The sequence below is a fragment of the Delphinus delphis genome, chromosome 13 (genome assembly GCF_949987515.2).
Source record: "Delphinus delphis chromosome 13, mDelDel1.2, whole genome shotgun sequence".
Taxonomy (NCBI): domain Eukaryota; kingdom Metazoa; phylum Chordata; class Mammalia; order Artiodactyla; family Delphinidae; genus Delphinus; species Delphinus delphis.
The window spans coordinates 49,622,744-49,640,113 of record NC_082695.1 but is presented as its reverse complement, the minus strand read 5'-3'; the positions used below and the strand labels follow the sequence as shown (position 1 = coordinate 49,640,113).

General features: G+C 45.0%; 1 protein-coding gene across 4 annotated transcripts in view; it reads right to left on the bottom strand.

The window, feature by feature from the left end:
• Positions 1-11,793: 11,793 nt before the first annotated feature.
• MAPRE2 (microtubule associated protein RP/EB family member 2) overlaps positions 11,794-17,370 on the bottom strand; it is a 159,340-nt gene continuing 153,763 nt past the window's right edge. For all 4 annotated transcript variants that reach the window (XM_060028893.1, XM_060028892.1, XM_060028891.1 and 1 more), the window contains one exon: positions 11,794-12,000. In XM_060028893.1, the coding sequence (XP_059884876.1) occupies positions 11,926-12,000 (75 nt within the window). In that variant the 3' untranslated portion in view covers positions 11,794-11,925. The remainder of the gene's footprint in view (positions 12,001-17,370) is intronic.

Below are 17,370 nucleotides of genomic sequence, written 5' to 3'. Positions count from 1 at the left end.
TTATGAGAACCTTTTTTTTTTCAGATTCCATATATATGTGTTAGCATATGGTATTTTTCTCTTTCTGACTTACTTCACTGTATATGACAGTCTGTAGGTCCATCCACCTCACTACAAATAACTCAATTTCGTTTCCTTTTATGGCTGAGTAATATTCCACTGTTATATGCGCCACATCTTCTTTATCCAATCATCTGTCGATGGACACTTAGGTTGCTTCCATGTCCTGGCTATTGTAATACAGCTGCAGTGAACATTTTGGTACATGACTCTTTTTGAATTCTGGTTTTCTCAGGGTATATGCCCAGCAGTGGGATTCTTGGGTCATATGGTAGTTCTATTTTTAGCTTCTTAAGGAACCTCCATACTGCTCTCCACAGTGGCTGCATTAGTTTACATTCCCACCAACAGTACAAGAGGGTTCCCTCTTCTCCACACCCTCTCCAGCATTTATTGTTTGTAGATTTTTTGTTAATGGCCATTCTGACCAGTGTGAGGTGATACCTCATTGTAGTTTTGATTTGCATTTCTCTAATGATTAGTGATACTAAGAATCCTTTCATGTGTTTGTTGGCAATCTGTATATCTTCTTTGGAGAAATGTCTATTTAGGTCTTCTGCCCATTTTTGGATTGGGTTGTTTGTTTTTTTGGTATTGAGCTGCATGAGCTGCTTGTAAATTTTGGAGATTAATCCTTTGTCAGTTACTTCATTTGCAAATACTCTCTCCCATTCTGAGGGTTGTCTTTTCATCTTGTTTATGGTTTCCTTTGCTGTGCAAAAGCTTTGAAGTTTCATTAGGTCCCATTTGTTTATTTTTGTTTTTATATCCATTACTCTAGGAGGTGGGTCAAAAAGGATCTTGCTGTGATTTATGTCATAGAGTGTTCTGCCTATGTTATCCTCTAAGAGTTTTATAGTGTCTGGCCTTACATTTAAGTCTTTAATCCATTTTGAGTTTATTTTTGGGTATGTGTTAGGGAGTGTGCTAATTTCATTCTTTTACATGTAGCTGTCCAGTTTTCCTAGCACCACTTGTTGAAGAGGCTGTGTTTTCTCCATTTTATATTCTTGCCTCCTTTATCAAAAATAAGGTGACCATGTGTGCGTGGGTTTATCTCTGGGCTTTCTATCCTGTTCCATTGATCTATATTTCTGTTTTTGTGCCAGTACCACACAGTCTTGATGACTGTAGCTTTGTAGTGTAGTCTGAAGTCAGGGAGCCTGATTCCTCCAGCTCTGGTTTTCTTTCTCAAGATTGCTTTGGCTATTCGGGGTCTTTTGTGTTTCCATGCAAATTGTGAAATTTTTTTTCTAGTTGTGTGAAAAATGCCATTGGTAGTTTGATAGGGATTGCATTGAATCTGTAGATTGCTTTGGGTAGTACAGTCATTTTCATAATGTTGATTCCTCCAAGAACATGGTATATCTCTCCATGTGTTTGTATCATCTTTAATTTCTTTCATCAGTGTCTTATAGTTTTCTGCATACAGGTCTTTTGTCTCCTTAGGTAGGTTTATTCCTAGGTATTTTATTATTTTTGTTGCAATGGTAAATGAGAGTTTCCTTAATTTCTCTTTCAGATTTTTCATCATTAATGTATAGGATGCAAGAGATTTCTGTGCATTAATTTTATATCCTGCTACTTTACCAAATTCATTGATTAACTCTAGTAGTTTTCTGGTAGCATCTTTAGGAATCTCTATGTATAGTATCATGTCATCTGCAAACAGTGACAGTTTTACTTCTTTTCCAATTTGGATTCCTTTTATTTCTTTTTCTTCTCTGACTGCTGTGGCTAAAGCTTCCAAAAGTATGTTGATTAATAGTGGTGACAGTTGGCAACCTTCTCTTGTTCCTGATCTTAGTGGAAATGGTTTCAGTTTTTCACCATTGAGAACGATGTTGGCTGTGGGTTTGCCTTATATGGCCTTTATTTTGTTGCAGTAAGTTCCCTCTATGCCTACTTTCTGGAGAGTTTTTATCATAAATGGGTGTTGAATTTTGTCAAAAGCTTTTTCTGCATCTATTGAGATGATCATATGGTTTTTCTCCTTCACTTTGTTAATATGGTTTTTCACATGGATTGATTTGCATATATTGAAGAATCCTTGCATTCCTGGGATAAACCCCACTTGATCATGGTGTATGATCCTTTTAATGTGCCGTTGGATTCTGTTTGCTAGTATTTTGTTGAGGAGTTTTGCATCTATGTTCATCAGAGATATTGGCCTGTAGTTTTCTTTTTTTGTGACATCTTTGTCTGGTTTTGGTATCAGGGTGATGGAGGCCTCATAGAATGAGTTTGGGAGTGTCCCTCCCTCTGCTATATTTTGGAAGAGTTTGAGAAGGATAGGTGTTAGCTCTTCTCTAAATGTTTGATAGAATTTGTCTGTGAAGCCATCTGGTCCTGGGCTTTTGTTTGTTGGAAGATTTTAAATCACAGTTTCAATTTCAGTGCTTGTGATTGGTCTGTTTATATTTTTTATTTCTTCCTGGTTCAGTCTCAGAAGGTTGTGCTTTTCTAAGAATGTGTCCATTTCTTGCAGGTTGTCCATTTTATTGGCATATTGTGACTTGTAGTAATCTCTCATGATCCTTTGTATTTCTGCAGTGTCAGTTCTTACTTCTCCTTTTTAATTTCTAATTCTGTTGATTTGAGTCTTCTCCCTTTTTGTCTTGATGAGTCTGGCTAGTGGTTTATCAATTTTGTTTATCTTCTCAAAGAACCAGCTGTTAGTTTTATTGATGTTAGCTATTGTTTTCTTCATTTATTTTTTATTTATTCCTGATTTGATCTTTATGATTTCTTTCCTTCTGCTAACTTTGGGGTTTTTTTGTTCTTCTTTCTCTAATTACTTTAGTTGTAAGGTTAGGTTGTTTGTTTGAGATGTTTCTTGTTTGTTGAGGTAGGATTGTATTGCTATAAACTTCCCTCTTAGAACTGCTTTTGCTGCATCCCATAGGTTTTGGGTCATCGTGTTTTCATTGTCATTTGTTTTTAGATATTTTTTTGATTTCCTCTTTGATTTCTTCAGTGATCTGTTGGTTATTTAGTAGTGTATTGTTTAGCCTTCATGTGTTTGTGTTTTCACAGATGTTTTCCTGTAATTGATATCTAGTCTCATAGAATTGTGGTCAGGGAAGCCCCAGTCTGTGTCTTTTGGTTGGAGCATTTAATCCATTTACATTTAAGGTAGTTATTGATATGTATGTTCCTATTACCATTTTCTTAATTGTTTTGGGTTTGTTATTGTAGATCTTTTCCTTCTCTGTGTTTCCTGCCTAGAGAAGTTCCTTTAGCATTTTTTGTAAAGCTGGTTTGGTGGTGCTGAATTCTCTTAGCTTTTGCTTGTCTGTAAAGGTTTTAATTTCTCTGTCAAACGTGAATGAGGGGCTTCCCTGGTGGCTCAGTGGTTGAGAGTCCACCTGCCGATGCAGGGGACATGGGTTCGTGCCCTGGTCCGGGAAGATCGAAGATCCCACATGCCATGGAGTGGCTGGGCCTGTGAGCCATGGCTGCTGAGCCTGTGCGTCCAGAGCCTGTGCTCTGCAACGGGAGAGGCCACAACAGTGAGAGGCCCGCGTACCGCAAAAAAAAAAAAAAAAAAAAAAAGTGAATGAGATCCTTGCTGGGTAGAGTAATCTTGGTTGTAGGTTTTTCTCTTTCATCACTTTGAACATGTCCTGCCATTCCCTTCTGGCTTGCAGAGTTTCTGCTGAAAGATCAGCTCTTAACCTTATGGGGATTCCCTTGTATGTTATTTGTTGCTTTTCCCTTGCTGGTTTTAATATTCTTTCTTTGTATTTAATTTTTGATAATTTGATTATTATGTGTTTTGGTGTGTTTGTCCTTGGATTTATCCTGTATGGGACACTCTTTGCTTCCTTGACTTGATTGACTATTTCCTTTCCCATATTAGGGAAGTTTTCAACTATAATCTCTTCAAATATTTTCTCAGTCCCTTTCTTTTTCTCTTCTTCTTCTGGGACCCCTATAATTCGAATGTTGGTGTGTTTAATGTTTTCCCAGAGGTCTCTGAGACTGTCCTCAATTCTTTTCATTCTTTTTTCTTTGTTCTGCTCTGCAGTAGTTATTTCCACTATTTTACCTTCCAGGTCACTTATTTGTTCTTCTGCCTCAGTTATTCTGCTACTGTTTCCTTCTAGAGAATTTTAAGTTTCATTTATTGTGTTGTTCATCATTGTTTGTTTGCTCTGTAGTTCTTTGTCCTTGTTAAATGTTTCTTGTAGTTTCTCCATTCTGTTTCCAAAGTTTTGGATAATCTTCACTATCATTACTCTGAATTCTGTTTCAGGTATACTGCCTATTTCCTCTTCATTTGTTAGTTCTTGTGGGTTTTTACCTTGGTCTTTCATCTGCTGTGTATTTCTCTGTCTTCTCATTTTGATTAACTTACCGTGTTTGCAGTCTCCTTTCTGCAGGCTGCAGGTTCGTAGTTCCCGTTGTTTTTGGTGTCTGCCTCCAGTGGGTAAGGCTGGTTCAGTGGGTTGTGTAGGCTTCTTGGCGGAGGGGACTTATGCCTGTGTTCTGGTGGATGAGGCTGGATCTTGTCTTTCTGGTGGGCAGGACTGCATCTGGTGGTGTGTTGGGGTGTCTGTAAACTTATTATGATTTTATGATTAGCAGAGACGCAGCCTCTCTGCTAATGGGTGGGGTTGTGTTCCTGTGTTGCTATTTATTTGGCATAGGGTGTCTAGCACTGTAGTTTGTTGGTCGTTGAGTGGAGCTGGGTCTTAGTGTTCAGATGGAGATCTCTGAGAGAGCTTTCGCCGTCTGATATTACGTGGGGCCGGGAGGACTCTGGTGGACCAATATCCTAAACTCGGCTCTCCCACCTCAGAGGCTCAGGCCTGACACCCGGCTGGAGCACCAAGACTGTCAGCCACCCGGCTCAGTAGAAAAGGGAGAAAAAAAAGGAAAGAAAGAAAGAAAAAATAAAATAAAATAAAGTTATTAAAAAATATATTATTAAAAATAAAAAGGTAGTAAAAAAAAAAAAGGGAGAGCAACCAAACCAAAAGACAAATCCACCAATGTTAACAAGCGCTAAAAACTATACTAAAAAAAAAAAAGAGACAGAACCCTAGGATAAATGGTAAAAGCAAAGCTATATAGACAAAACCACACAAAGAAGCATACACATACAGACCCTCAAAAGGAAAAAATATATATATATAAAAGGAAGAGAGCCACCAAATCAATAAACAAATCTACCAATGATAATAAGCTCTAAATACTAAACTAAGGTAAACATAAAACCAGAAACAAATTATGTGCAGAAAGCAAACCCCAAGTCTACAGTTGATCCCAAAGCCCACTGCCTCAATTTTGGGATGATTCATTGTCTATTCAGGTATTCCACAGATGCAGGGTACATCGAGTTGATTGTGGAGATTTAATCCACTGCTCCTGAGGCTGCTGGGAGAAATTCCCTTTCTCTTCTTTGTTCACACAGCTCCTGGGGTTCAGCTTTGGATTTGGCCCCGCCTCTGCGTGTAGGTCGCCTTAGGGCATCTGTTACCCACCCAGACAGGGCGGGGTTAAAGTAGCAGCTGATTAGGGGGCTCTGGCTCACTCAGGCCGTGGGGCGGGGGGGGGGGGGGGGGAGGTAGGGGTACGGAGTGCTGGGCGAGCCTGCAGCAGCAGAGGCTGGCGTGACGTTGCAACAGCCTTAGGCACACCGTGTGTTCTCCCCGGGAAGTTGTCCCTGGATCACGGGACCCTGGCAGTGGCGGGTTGTACAGGCTCCCAGGAGGGGAGGTGTGGATAGTTACCTGTGCTTGCACACAGGCTTCTTGGTGGCTGCAGCAGCAGCCTTAGCGTCTCATGCCCGTCTCCGGGGTCCGCGCTGATAGCCGCGGCTCGTGCCCGTCTCTGGAGCTCCTTTAAGCAGCGCTCTTAATCCCTTCTCCTTGCGCACCAGGAAACAAAGAGCGAAGAAAAAGTCTCCTGCCTCTTCGGCAGCTCCAGACTTTTCCCCAGACTCCCTCCCGGCTAGCTGTGGCACACTAATCCCCCTTCAGGCTGTGTTCACGCAGCCAACTCCAGTCCTCTCCCTGGGATCCGCCCACCGAAGCTGGAGCCTCAGCTCCCAGCCCCCACCTGTCCTGGCCGGCGGGTGAGCAGACAAGCCTCTCAGGCTGGTGAGTGCTGGTCGGCACCGATCCTCTGTGCGGGAATCTCTCCACTTTGCCCTCCACACCCCTGTTGCTGCGCTCTCCTCCGCGGCTCCGAAGATTACCCGCCCCCCGCCCACCTGCCGTCTCTGCCAGTGAAGGGGCTTCCTAGTGTGTGGAAGCTTTTCCTCCTTCACAGCTCCCTCCCAGAGGTGCAGGTCCCTTCCCTATTCTTTTGTCTCTGTTTATTCGTTTTTCTTTTGCCCTACCCAGGTACGTGGGGAGTTTCTTGCTTTTTGGGAAGTCTGAGGTCTTCTGACAGCTTTCAGTAGGTGTTCTGTAGGAGTTGTTCCGTATGTAGATATATTTTTGATGTATTTGTGGGGAGGAAGTTGATCTCCATGTCTTACTCCTCCACCATCTTGAAGCTCTCTCTGCCTCATGGTTTTTCGTTTTAAGCTCAGGTGACTGGACAGTGTCTATGTCTACAGGACAGGAAGGTCCCTGAACCTGTCTTTGAGACGGCTTAGCTTATGAGACATTTTCTTTCTCTGACATAACTTTCATGCTGGTAAAAAACTGTTCCATTGGTAGGAGGCTACATTTCACCTGCATCATAAATGTATCAGACTGGAAGAGAGTGTCCTAGTAGTAAGCTGTGAACTTGAATTAGACTAAAATTCTGAAATCATTTATGGGAACTTTTCATTACTTCTGTAATTTCTAAAGCCTCATTTAAATGGTCAGATTTGACCAATACATTTTAGTGAATAAGATAAATGTATCTTAAAAATTTTTTTTTTTTATAATATACAGGTAACCTTCAAGACTAAAAGGAATACCATAGTGTAAAATATGAGGGGCTCTTGCTACACAGAAAGAAATGTGTACTTTATTTTCTGAAAAAGAATGCATTTAGGTACTGGGCTAGTTGGTTATGAATAGCATCAATTCAAAGGTACATTATTAATGTGCTCTTGCTCTTTAAAAACAATTTACACCCTGTCTTGATAAAATAGTTACAAAATATAAAAAGAAACCTGTTTAAGAAATTAAAACTTGGCAAAAGGTTCAACATTTTAGGTCAGTGGAAAGAGAGAAAAAGGCATTCAACAAGTAAGCTCCAGCTGGGCGTTCCATTTTTTTGTTCCAATCCTAAACCCAACAGGAGGAGGCAAGGCCTTAGCAAATGCACCTTCTGTGTAAGCCCTACTGGGGTCCAGGTCACAGCCTGGGGGAAGGGTCTGCCCTTGGGCAGTCTTGTGAGCTGAAGTCCTGGTGCCATCTGAGGGTCAAGGGTTCAATGGATTTTACGCTTTGCCTTCTGTTAGGCAGTAAAGCCCGAGCTCTTCCGGTGAATGGAGAGTGTCTCATGAGTTCCCAGTTCAGCAAAACAGGAGCTGTTAGACATCCAGGGAGATGCTCTGTTCTCACACTTGGTGCTGTTTGGCGACTCAGTGACTATTTACTCATAATAGCAGCCTAAACGGTCACGGTGGCTGTGTTCTTGCCATTAAGAGGAAGCATAAGAAAGGTCAGAGAAATGAAGTTTGTGTTTAATTTTAGAGAACTGGCATCTTGTAACTCGAACTTAGTGTAAGTATATTAACTTTTTCCCCTTCCCTCTGGACTCATGGGCCTACCCATAATACCAGTAGGAACACCTCAAATTTTTATCGATGATCTCAGATTTAATAAAATGGAGCAAACATGCTATCTCACCACTTTTGAACTGTTTGTGATGTGTTTAGAGTCCACCAGTGTGCCTTTCAAGTAAAATGAATCACATGTATTCTTGAGTATTTGTGCACAAATGTCTAAGATCTAGTGTTTAAAACCCTAGGGTTGGTGAATTAAATGGAAACATGTGTGCTTTGAGTATGAGCTTTCCCAACCCAGGTAACGGCTCAGACTTCCATCACGTAAGTACCCTGTGGAGTAATGTGTAGGTGGAGAGCAGTGGTGGTAGCTTTATTTTCCTGCTTCTCTGCTTTTAAAAGGAAAAGGCCTAAAGGCAAATGAATGGAAAACAGTTGCCAGAGGACAGTACAGAAACAAAACTGGGCTCTAGGTGGTGCTTGAAAGCAGGTTCAGTAAGGCTGGCATCCTTCAGGGTAAAAGGGTGTCCGCTGAACCTCAGTAACCTGGAGGCTCCTGGGCAAAGTCTTCAACAGACTGTCGTCACCTGTTCTACAGGGTCTCCAGGAGGGCAGTGGGCCAGTTCAAATACATTTTTTCAGTTATTCCTGTAAGGTTGGTATTCCATTTATGTCTATAAATCATCACTGTTAAAGTCAGCAAACTGGTAGGCGGGGAGGGAGGAGAATACACTTAATCAAAGAGCTTTTGCCAATCACAGGTCGTGTTGCCACAAAGCTTTACATCGAAACACCTGCCTGCTTTTGCCCAGCCTTTGTGTTGTCCAGATGGAGCAGGTGAACCTGCAGGAGCGAGGCCTTTGTTTGCTTTGCAAGTGGAATGTTTCCTAAGGGAATGAATGGTGTATCTTTCTTTTTGGTAAGAAAATATTTTTGGCAGAGTTTTAGAAAGGTAGTACAGCTGCTACATTGGCTATCAAATACTAACCTGTAATTCCTGTTAAAACATTTGCCGTCAATAAAAACAAGGCCCCCCACCATGTAAATCATAATAAAATGTGGGATCTATGTGTGAATTTACATAAATAGCCAATTCGTATAACTGTGCTCACTCAAAACGAAACCTTTAGCATAAACATTTAAGACTCTATAGATCCAGGCCGATTTTAACATATACCTTTTTTTTTTTATTAAATATGTAAAAAGATAAATGCAAGTCAAGTTATTCACATATTCAGAGACAAAAAACTATTCTACCATGCGACAGTAGGTGGGTAATGTAAAATGAATGTGATACATCTGAATAAGACTTTTTCATCTATTATGTCATTACTTATCTATATTTATAATTAACAATACATATGTTTACATTCCTTTCAGTTTACATTTAATATATAACAAAAGCTTTATGGTGTACTATTTAGTAAAAGTAATTTGAATGCATATTAAACCTTAACGGAATAATGGGAATACTCACCAGGGAAGGGAGGAGTTCCTGGTTCCCTTCTGGAGTTTACTTCTCTCGGGTCAACAGGGTGTGTCTTTGTCTTTTCTTTTTCTGCTTTTCTGCTCTTTTCTCTTTACCCCCTGCTTCAATCACTTCCTACCTGATATGAGCAGTGGAAGTACTATAACCAGCTGCGGCGGGTGTGAAGGGGACTCCAAGACCGAAGTCTGGCTTCTGAGAGGGAGGAGCAGAGCACACACCAGGGGAGGCGTCTCGGCCCAGCATGACGACACGTGACGGGGTCCACAGAGGAAAGCACGCACTGGCTGCCGAGATAAGAGAATGACGGGGTAAAGCCATCAGGGAGAAAGGAGCAGTCCTGGGAAATGAGAGGTGGTCTGCACAGAAGCTGGGGTGCAGCCGAAGAGGACCGGGATACTTAGCTGTCAAAGATTCCCCAAAGCATCAGTGATGTCCCATGCGATGCAGGGCAATGGAAGACGTTTCAGATGTTGACAGAAAGAGAAGTATATAGCTCCTCTCTAAATAAATGAATAGTCTGCCCCAAGACTCCGGGAAGGAGAAGGAAGTAGGATGACTGGCGAAAGTTGTCTTTGCCAGATATATGGCCAGTGTGTTTGTAGCTGAGAAAGTTGGGGATTTGGGGAGGAACAGAGTGGCTGAGTGTCACTGGTGAGGCTTATGCACGTTACCCAGTAATCACGTGCACCCCCATGATGGGAGTGTGGTTCCCGATCCACCTGGCACTGGGTATTACTGACACGTCCAAGGCAAGCAAAGAACTGCCCAGGAACCACTGAAGGATCACCTGCATGGAATTATTTATTGTGCCTCTTTACAAGAGCTGTTTAGAAAGAAGGAAACTCAGTGAGTGCAACAGGCTTGGCGGGGCGGGGAGGGGGAGGGAGGGGGTGGGGACGACACACTGTTAAGCACGATGCTGCGTATAGCACGACCACTCCCTGCGACCAGGTGTGGGAGGATGTCACCGCCGAGAGCCAGGCCGTATTCCAGCCTGAGAGAAACGAGCTGCCGCTGTAGTGCAGAGCAAGCAGGAGAGAGAAGAAAGGGAAACCAAACCCCATGAAACATCTGTCCAGTTCTGCACAGTGTCCTGTAATAACCTCAAAAATACAAGCAATCTTTTTCACATGTTACTCAGTAAATACCACTCTGCCACAGAAGATTTATTTTGAGAAGACTTCTTTTGGTGGAAAGCTTCAATGCTAAAATTTAGGATTAGTATTTCATCAGTTAATAAAGAAATGTCAAAGCTTTATGATACATAATTCAGAAATTTATTTTAAGCTTTTCAATTAAGAGGAAAGTGGGGTGGGCACACTTGTTTGCTGTTTTTGTTGTACCTGCTAAGTCAAATAACAAGTGAAAGAAAATCTAAAGTCAGAAACCGAGTGAAATGAATGATCCAGGAAGGGAAACCATCTGTCAAAGGGCGGGGTGGGGAAGAGGCAAAGATTTGGAAAGATACTAAGAAAATGTGCAAATATTAGTTAAAAAAAATAAGGAATGCTTTTAATTCATTACTGTTTCCTCTGTTTATGAAGTGCCACGATTTAGCGAAGGTCAATGACAAGGAGGGCCATAGTATTGAAGAGGGGGAATTCTTTATTCCACAAGGCATTGGGAGTCAGATTTTCCTGTGCTGTCATTCCAGTGTCAACAGCAGACTTCAGAACCAGGATTCTCCCTTGGGCTTACGCGCCTATTCATAAGGTCTTCACTCCCAGCCTTCCAGCATGATGCGGGACCCTGCCGCCCGGGGCTGCACCCCCTGAAGTCATTCTTTAGTAGGAATCCCCTAGTGTGGATGAGAGGATCTGGGCTGAAACCCACAGGAGGAGGCAGGAGGACCTGTGCCCATGCAGACCCCCTCTGACTGCAGACAACTGATGATAGCTTTTGAGGAGAGTGGCTCCCCACCAAAGAGGACCCTGAGAAAGAAAAGAGCATGAGAATCTGGGTGGGGGGAGGCGAGGGAAAGGGCAAGCAGTTAGAGGGCCAAGTCGAGATGGTGTTTTCCTTGAGTGAATGTCTTTCAAAACTAACAACATACTGTGTGGTTGTCTAACATGCCGATGTCTGAACACTGCTGGGCCCTGACGTCCTAGTTTTGATTCCTTTTTTTTTTCCCTTTTGTTTGTGAGTAGAGGGAGAAACTGACTTGGTGTTTTTCCCCGTGAAATAAGTCACTGTCATATGGCTTTCATATCAAGTATCTCTTTCCCTTTGTTCCAATTTATTATCTGACCAAATTTATGTTCAGAGGTTAGACTTGCAAACATCAAAGCACCACAAATGTGTGTGACATCTAGTGACACTGGGTTGAGAAATGCCAATATAAATACCATATATCAAATTACCATTGTTTCACACCAGGATAAAAAGGGGGTGGGGTGGGGGTGGGGACAGTTGTTCTGGAAAGAAATGCAAAGAGCAGAACCAATCTCAAGCAGCCAGGTGGTGAAGTTGAAGGTATGTGACCCCGTGATGTCTTGGGGAGGCTGCCCACGGCCGCAGCTAGTGTGTCTTGGCGAAGGAAATGGGAACCGAGCGCGGTGGCTGGCATGGGCGCCGGCGCAGTGATGGGACAGCAGGCTGGGAACAACTGGTTTCTGATGAGCTTGAGGCCACAGGTGTTCCAATTCTCCAGAAGAAAAGTTCCCACCAGAACGGAAGTGTGGAGAGCTGCCGAGACGGTTCAGTACTCTTCCTGCTGCTGGGGCTGCTGTTCGTGGACTTGTTCCTCTGCTTCCGGCTCCTCCGGGTGGCCCTCCTGTGGGGCAGGGGGAGAGGTTTCAGCTGAAGCGGTTCACTGCCGGCAGCCCTGCAGCGTCCCCAGCCCCACCATCGCTGCACAGCACGGCATCGCCACGGCTTTTGCCACGCAAGTGCCTCCCCGCTCCCAGGAACGGCCCATTCTGGAGCGCGGCCAGCAGGCTTTAGGCACCACGTTTTCCTTCTGACCATTTTGGAAGGACGTCATCACAGAACATACGACATCCTTTCCCACCCGCTGTACGACAGTAAACCAGATGCAAAGACTCAAGAGCGTCACGATAACCACGAGTGAGCCTGCTGTGACACAGCACAGGGCCCCAGCCCCTGCAGTGTGTCTGATGGCTTCCTGTTTCCTGCCCTGAGGTCCTCCTCCTCACCTGGTAGCATGTCTGCTAAGCAGACTCCTTGTTATAATCTGTTACTCATCTGATGCAGAGAAGCAGCTCGTTAGAGTGGGTAGGTAAGGAAAGGACAATAACTATGGTTCTGGGTTGCCCCCAGCCAGACGGCGTCTCCAACAGGGGAGCTCAGGAGCTTGTACTCAGGGACTTCGGGACATCTATTTTGGGTATGTGAGGACTTTTTTTGCTTACTTTCTGATGGTTGAGGTGTTCCTCTACTTGGCTTCAAATGACCTATTTACTCACTTGCGTATAACCCGGGGAAGCACATCATGAACACAAAACTCCAGGGAACATAAACCCTGGTCAGCTATATCTGCCAATTCTTTTTTTTTTTTTAATCTCACAAAGGATAATTAGCTCTTTACTACCCAAGCAGAGGGAGCGTAGCTAATCAATAGGGCCGACTGCTCCCTCCAGAATGCACAATGCTTTTGCGATGCAGTTGGGAGCGTACGCTGGGACGTACAGACGTGCTTGTGTTCGCTTGCACTTTGCAAACGCCCCTTCTGTCTGGCCCGTATTCCCTTTAGCCAAGGACACACCCGTCAAGATCCAACTCAAATACAGCATCATTTCCCCCGATCCCTGAGCCAGGATTCTCTCCCTCCTCCTGCATTTTGCTTCTTCCTTGGCCTTAAAACTTTTGACTTGTAATCTTGTTTGTCTTGAACCTTGTGGCCTCATCCACTGGATCCTGAAGTCGGGATAGGGCCTCATCCATCTGTGTCAGACCTTGCTTACTGTACAACTCAATGCATGTGTGTGAGGAAGAAGACATCAGAGAGGGTGCACGAACAGATAACCGAGACTATCAGACAAGGTCACGTGCCGCTTGTCTTCTGAGAGGCAGCATAATGTCAAGGTTATAAGCATGGAACTGGAGTTCATCTCCCAGATCCATTATGTACAAGCTGGGTGACTTAACTGTTCTGTGCCTCGGTTTTCTCATCTGTACAAGTGGGAGATAGGACAAGAGTGCCCATTTACCAGAGTTTTCAATGAGTGCCATTGGTCAATGAACCAATCAATGGAGTCACTGAGTTCAACAGAGAGCCCTGAGTTAAAACAGGTGAAGTGCCTAGAACAGTGTTTGGCACATAACATAAGTGTGAGCTGTGATTCTTTTTTCTTGGTAACTCATTGGAATATGTTCTAGAAGTAAAAATAATTTTTTTAAAAATAGTCTTTTCTATGACAAGAGCAGAAAATGACATCGTATTGAAGACTTGGGCTCAAATCTAGCACCGTCCCTTACTGGCTGGGTGTCTTCAAGAAGCACATTATTTAATTTAATAAACATTAGCTCACCCCATGACCACACCCTGTCACATACCTAAAACTGCTCCACCTCTGAAATGTGAAGGCCCAAATCCTACTCTCCCTGCCCACATCCTGCTGCCCTTCGGGACACCTCGCTCCTTAATTCCTTAACCACGATGTCCTCTGACCTCAGAGCCCCAAGCCCCGCTTTGCTCCCGGCTCTGCCAGCTCGTCCCCGGGCCGGCCCTGCAGCATCCCCCACAAGCCTCTTTGCCCACCGCTCAGCACACGTGAGGGTGGTCCTCTCGGCTCAGTTAGTGCCTCAGGGACAGAGGTGCCCTCTTGGGAGCAGGAGAGCATCTCTTGCTGGGATAGAACAAGCGAGGAAGAGCCACCAGCCTCCCTCTAGTCCAGGGGCAAAGAAGGAAAGTCACGCTCATGGGAATTGACCAGGATGGTGGACCAGGAGCTCCGGGTGTCTGCTCTGCCGCACGCTCCTCCCCACGCCTTTCTCACTGCCTTCACCCCAGAACGGATCACTCCTCTGAGCTTTACATCCTTGAGTCATGCTTCCATCCGGTTGCACACTGCAGCCCTGTGTGTGTATGGGCGCGTGCTCGTGTGTCCCCACTGGCTGGCTCCACGGCTGCCTCTTCAGCCAGGCTCTGAGCCTCTGAGTCCCTTAAGGGGTAGAGATGTTGTTGTATTTGTCATCCTAACCTTTTAATGCCAGTGTGGTGCCTTCCGTATCATATTATCCAGACTTCAGCTGGTCTGAAGTGCACTTTTCTTACATAATCGTTTCTGTGAGTGTTAGGCTGCTGATGGGAAGATCGTCAGAAATGAGGATCTGTTTGACATTTTACAGAAAATCTTATTTGCTCACATCATGGACTGCGAGTTAACTGTGGGATAATGGATTTAATTCAGGACTGAGAGTCAGAAGATTTGGATTCAAGTAACTGTGGGCCTGTCAAACCAGCTGCGGGACAAGAAACGCACTAGATAAGGCTTCCCCTCGGGCTTCCTTTCCATACTTGATGAGCCAGGGGGTGGGTGTGGTGCCCTTGTCTCCAGCTGGCCAAGGGCAGCTCCCTCACTCACGGTGCACCGCTGTGAGGTCATGCATCTCATCTGCAGGAACTGCGGACCCCAGATCACTCTTATTGGGTACCGTGGCTATAAAGAACAAACGTCCTGGGTTACCAATGGATTGCTAATGTTTGGGGTTCAAATTAAGGTGCTCTGAAAGCCTGGCAGGACGCACCTGTAACTCTGAGGCAGCTGTAGCCCATCACCACTGGGAGGTCCCCACCCACGCGTGGAGGCAGTCACACATCAAAATGATCTTTCTCTTATGCCCCAGGCAAGACTAAGAAGAACTTAAACGCACAGGTGAGGAGGAGGCCAGGCGAAACCTAGGCCAAACATGTGACTAAAGCACTGGGGCGCCACCTACTTAATTAAGTCTAATATTTGCATATAAATCCACCCACAGCTGTGAGTGACGCTTTGGAGTTCCTTATTCTTATAATAACCATTAGAAGGAGAAGCAAGCAGGAAGACAGTACTGAAGAATGCTCTCGGCTACTGTGGGAGGAGAGCGGGGACAAAGGAGGGGAGGAGGGGGAGGGCCGTCAAGAAGCTGGGCTGCAGGGAGTGGGGAGGGGGCATGGCCCCCACCTTCCCAGATGTAGGAGGCAGCGCACAACAGGCTCATCTGCCGCCACTCACACCAGCGAGTCCGGCTGTTCTTTCCTCTCTGCTTTGTTCCTGCCATTTCCTCTGCTGAAAAAATACTCCCCCGTCTTACCTCTGTAACTGCTGACATTCCTAATCATCTTTCCATGGCCAACACAAATGTCATCTTCTCTGTGAAGTCCTTGCCTGTCCCTCCAGGCTGTCTTTATGTGCTCCCCACACAAGTTTATTTATGTCTCTATTACTGCGTTTATCACAACCTGACAAATTCCAGTTAGTGGTGTCCCTGTCTGTCTCAAGGGGACTGTGAGCTCTTCTAAGGCAGGGGCTGTGTCTGTTTTCTATAAACCCAATGCTGCGTCCAGTGACAGAAACGCAGGCTGAATTCAAAAGATGTGGGCTGAAGCGGGGAGTATCTTTAGGTCATTCGACAGTGGCTTCCGTGACAGGACCTCAGGAAACAAGTGTCTCTGTATTAGCAGGTGACCCTCAGCCTACAGATCCACAGGGCAGCAGCTAACCAACGACGTTAAGCCCAGACACCTGTGGCCCCTAGTTAAGTAGTAAAGATAATGAGAATCATAATGAGAGGCACTGGACGGCCAGCTGGCCATCTGCTCTGGAAACTTCCATTAGGTTTCTGTGACTGCAAACTGAACTGCCTCTGTTTACTTCCACACTCAAAACTCTCATCTGGATTTCTACATCTTCCAAACATGTTATCCTAGGATTGCTTGCTCAAGAGAATCAAAGACCAGACATCACTAAATAAAGACTGAAGGATGAGGCCTCTCCAGCGAATGCCTCCACCTGAAGTGTCAACGTCGGGTCCATCTGTGGTGAACTGAAGAGCAGGCACTCACTGCAGCCTCTGATTCCTCAGCACCCCTCTCATCTCCAGGAGGGAGGCAACCAACCAGAAATCTCTGCCTCTCAGATGTGCACAGAAGTCCGACCGGCGGCATCATGCATAAAGTACCGGCATTTTTTCCCAGACATCATGCCCCCCGTGGCTGCACGTCCACCTAGCACTGAAGTGTGTGAATGGCCTGAAAGCAGGACACAGTGTCAGGGTCAAGCACAGCGAGGGAAAAAGGAGGCTCCGAGAGCTTGCGGGTGGGTGCAGTGGCCCAGCAACCTCTGAGCACATTTTTTCCCAAGTGATGCCTTTCCTAGGCAAGCGTGGAAGCTTTTTAAAGGCTCACTGCCTCAATGGTAGAAGCTGGATAAGCTGGGAGGCTACCACAGAATCAGGACTCGCTACGCTTAGGGAGGGAGGCAAACGCTTGCGGCTCTAAGGTGTCTAGGACGGTTCCATGAACCTCCAGGAAGGGAAGCAGACAGCAGAGCAGGCCAGCCGCTCCTGAGCCTCTCGCCATCCGCCTCTGTAAGAAGTGTCATGTGTGTGCGTGTGCAGCATGGAAAATACCGTGCAGTGTCCAGGCACGTGGCAGACAGCCTTCGCCTTCTCTCTATATAGAAACCGAAGTTTAAAAAAATGGGTCTTGTCACATTCTAAACAAGGACGCTTGGCATATTCCAGCTTATTCTCTATAGAAAACTCAGCATAGCCTGATGTGTTTCTTTTGGAGCTGTCCAGACACAGAGTTGCATTAGAAGTTATCCTGGAATGAGAAGAATTAAGGCAGCAGCTGCATTTGAAGACTTTGCACTGGTAACCCACACGTGTTACGTTTGTGTTAAGTCTGTTTTCCCTTCCAGATTCCAGTAGCCTGGTTACTGCCTCTAAATCTCTTCCTGGACTTTGGATACTCCTTAGCTGACACTCAACAGTGATGCCACTGTCTCTCTCTCCTCCCTGCCACGTTTCTCTCTGTTTGATGACATCAGCACAGTGCCAGTCAGAACAACGAAGGTGGGTTTAGTGACACTACCCGCCAGAAAAAAATGGAGGTTCTTGCCGGATGCTGAATTAAACAGACTGCCCAGAGAAAGAGGCCAAGACAATACTTTTGAAGGTGTCAAACAACAAAACAAGG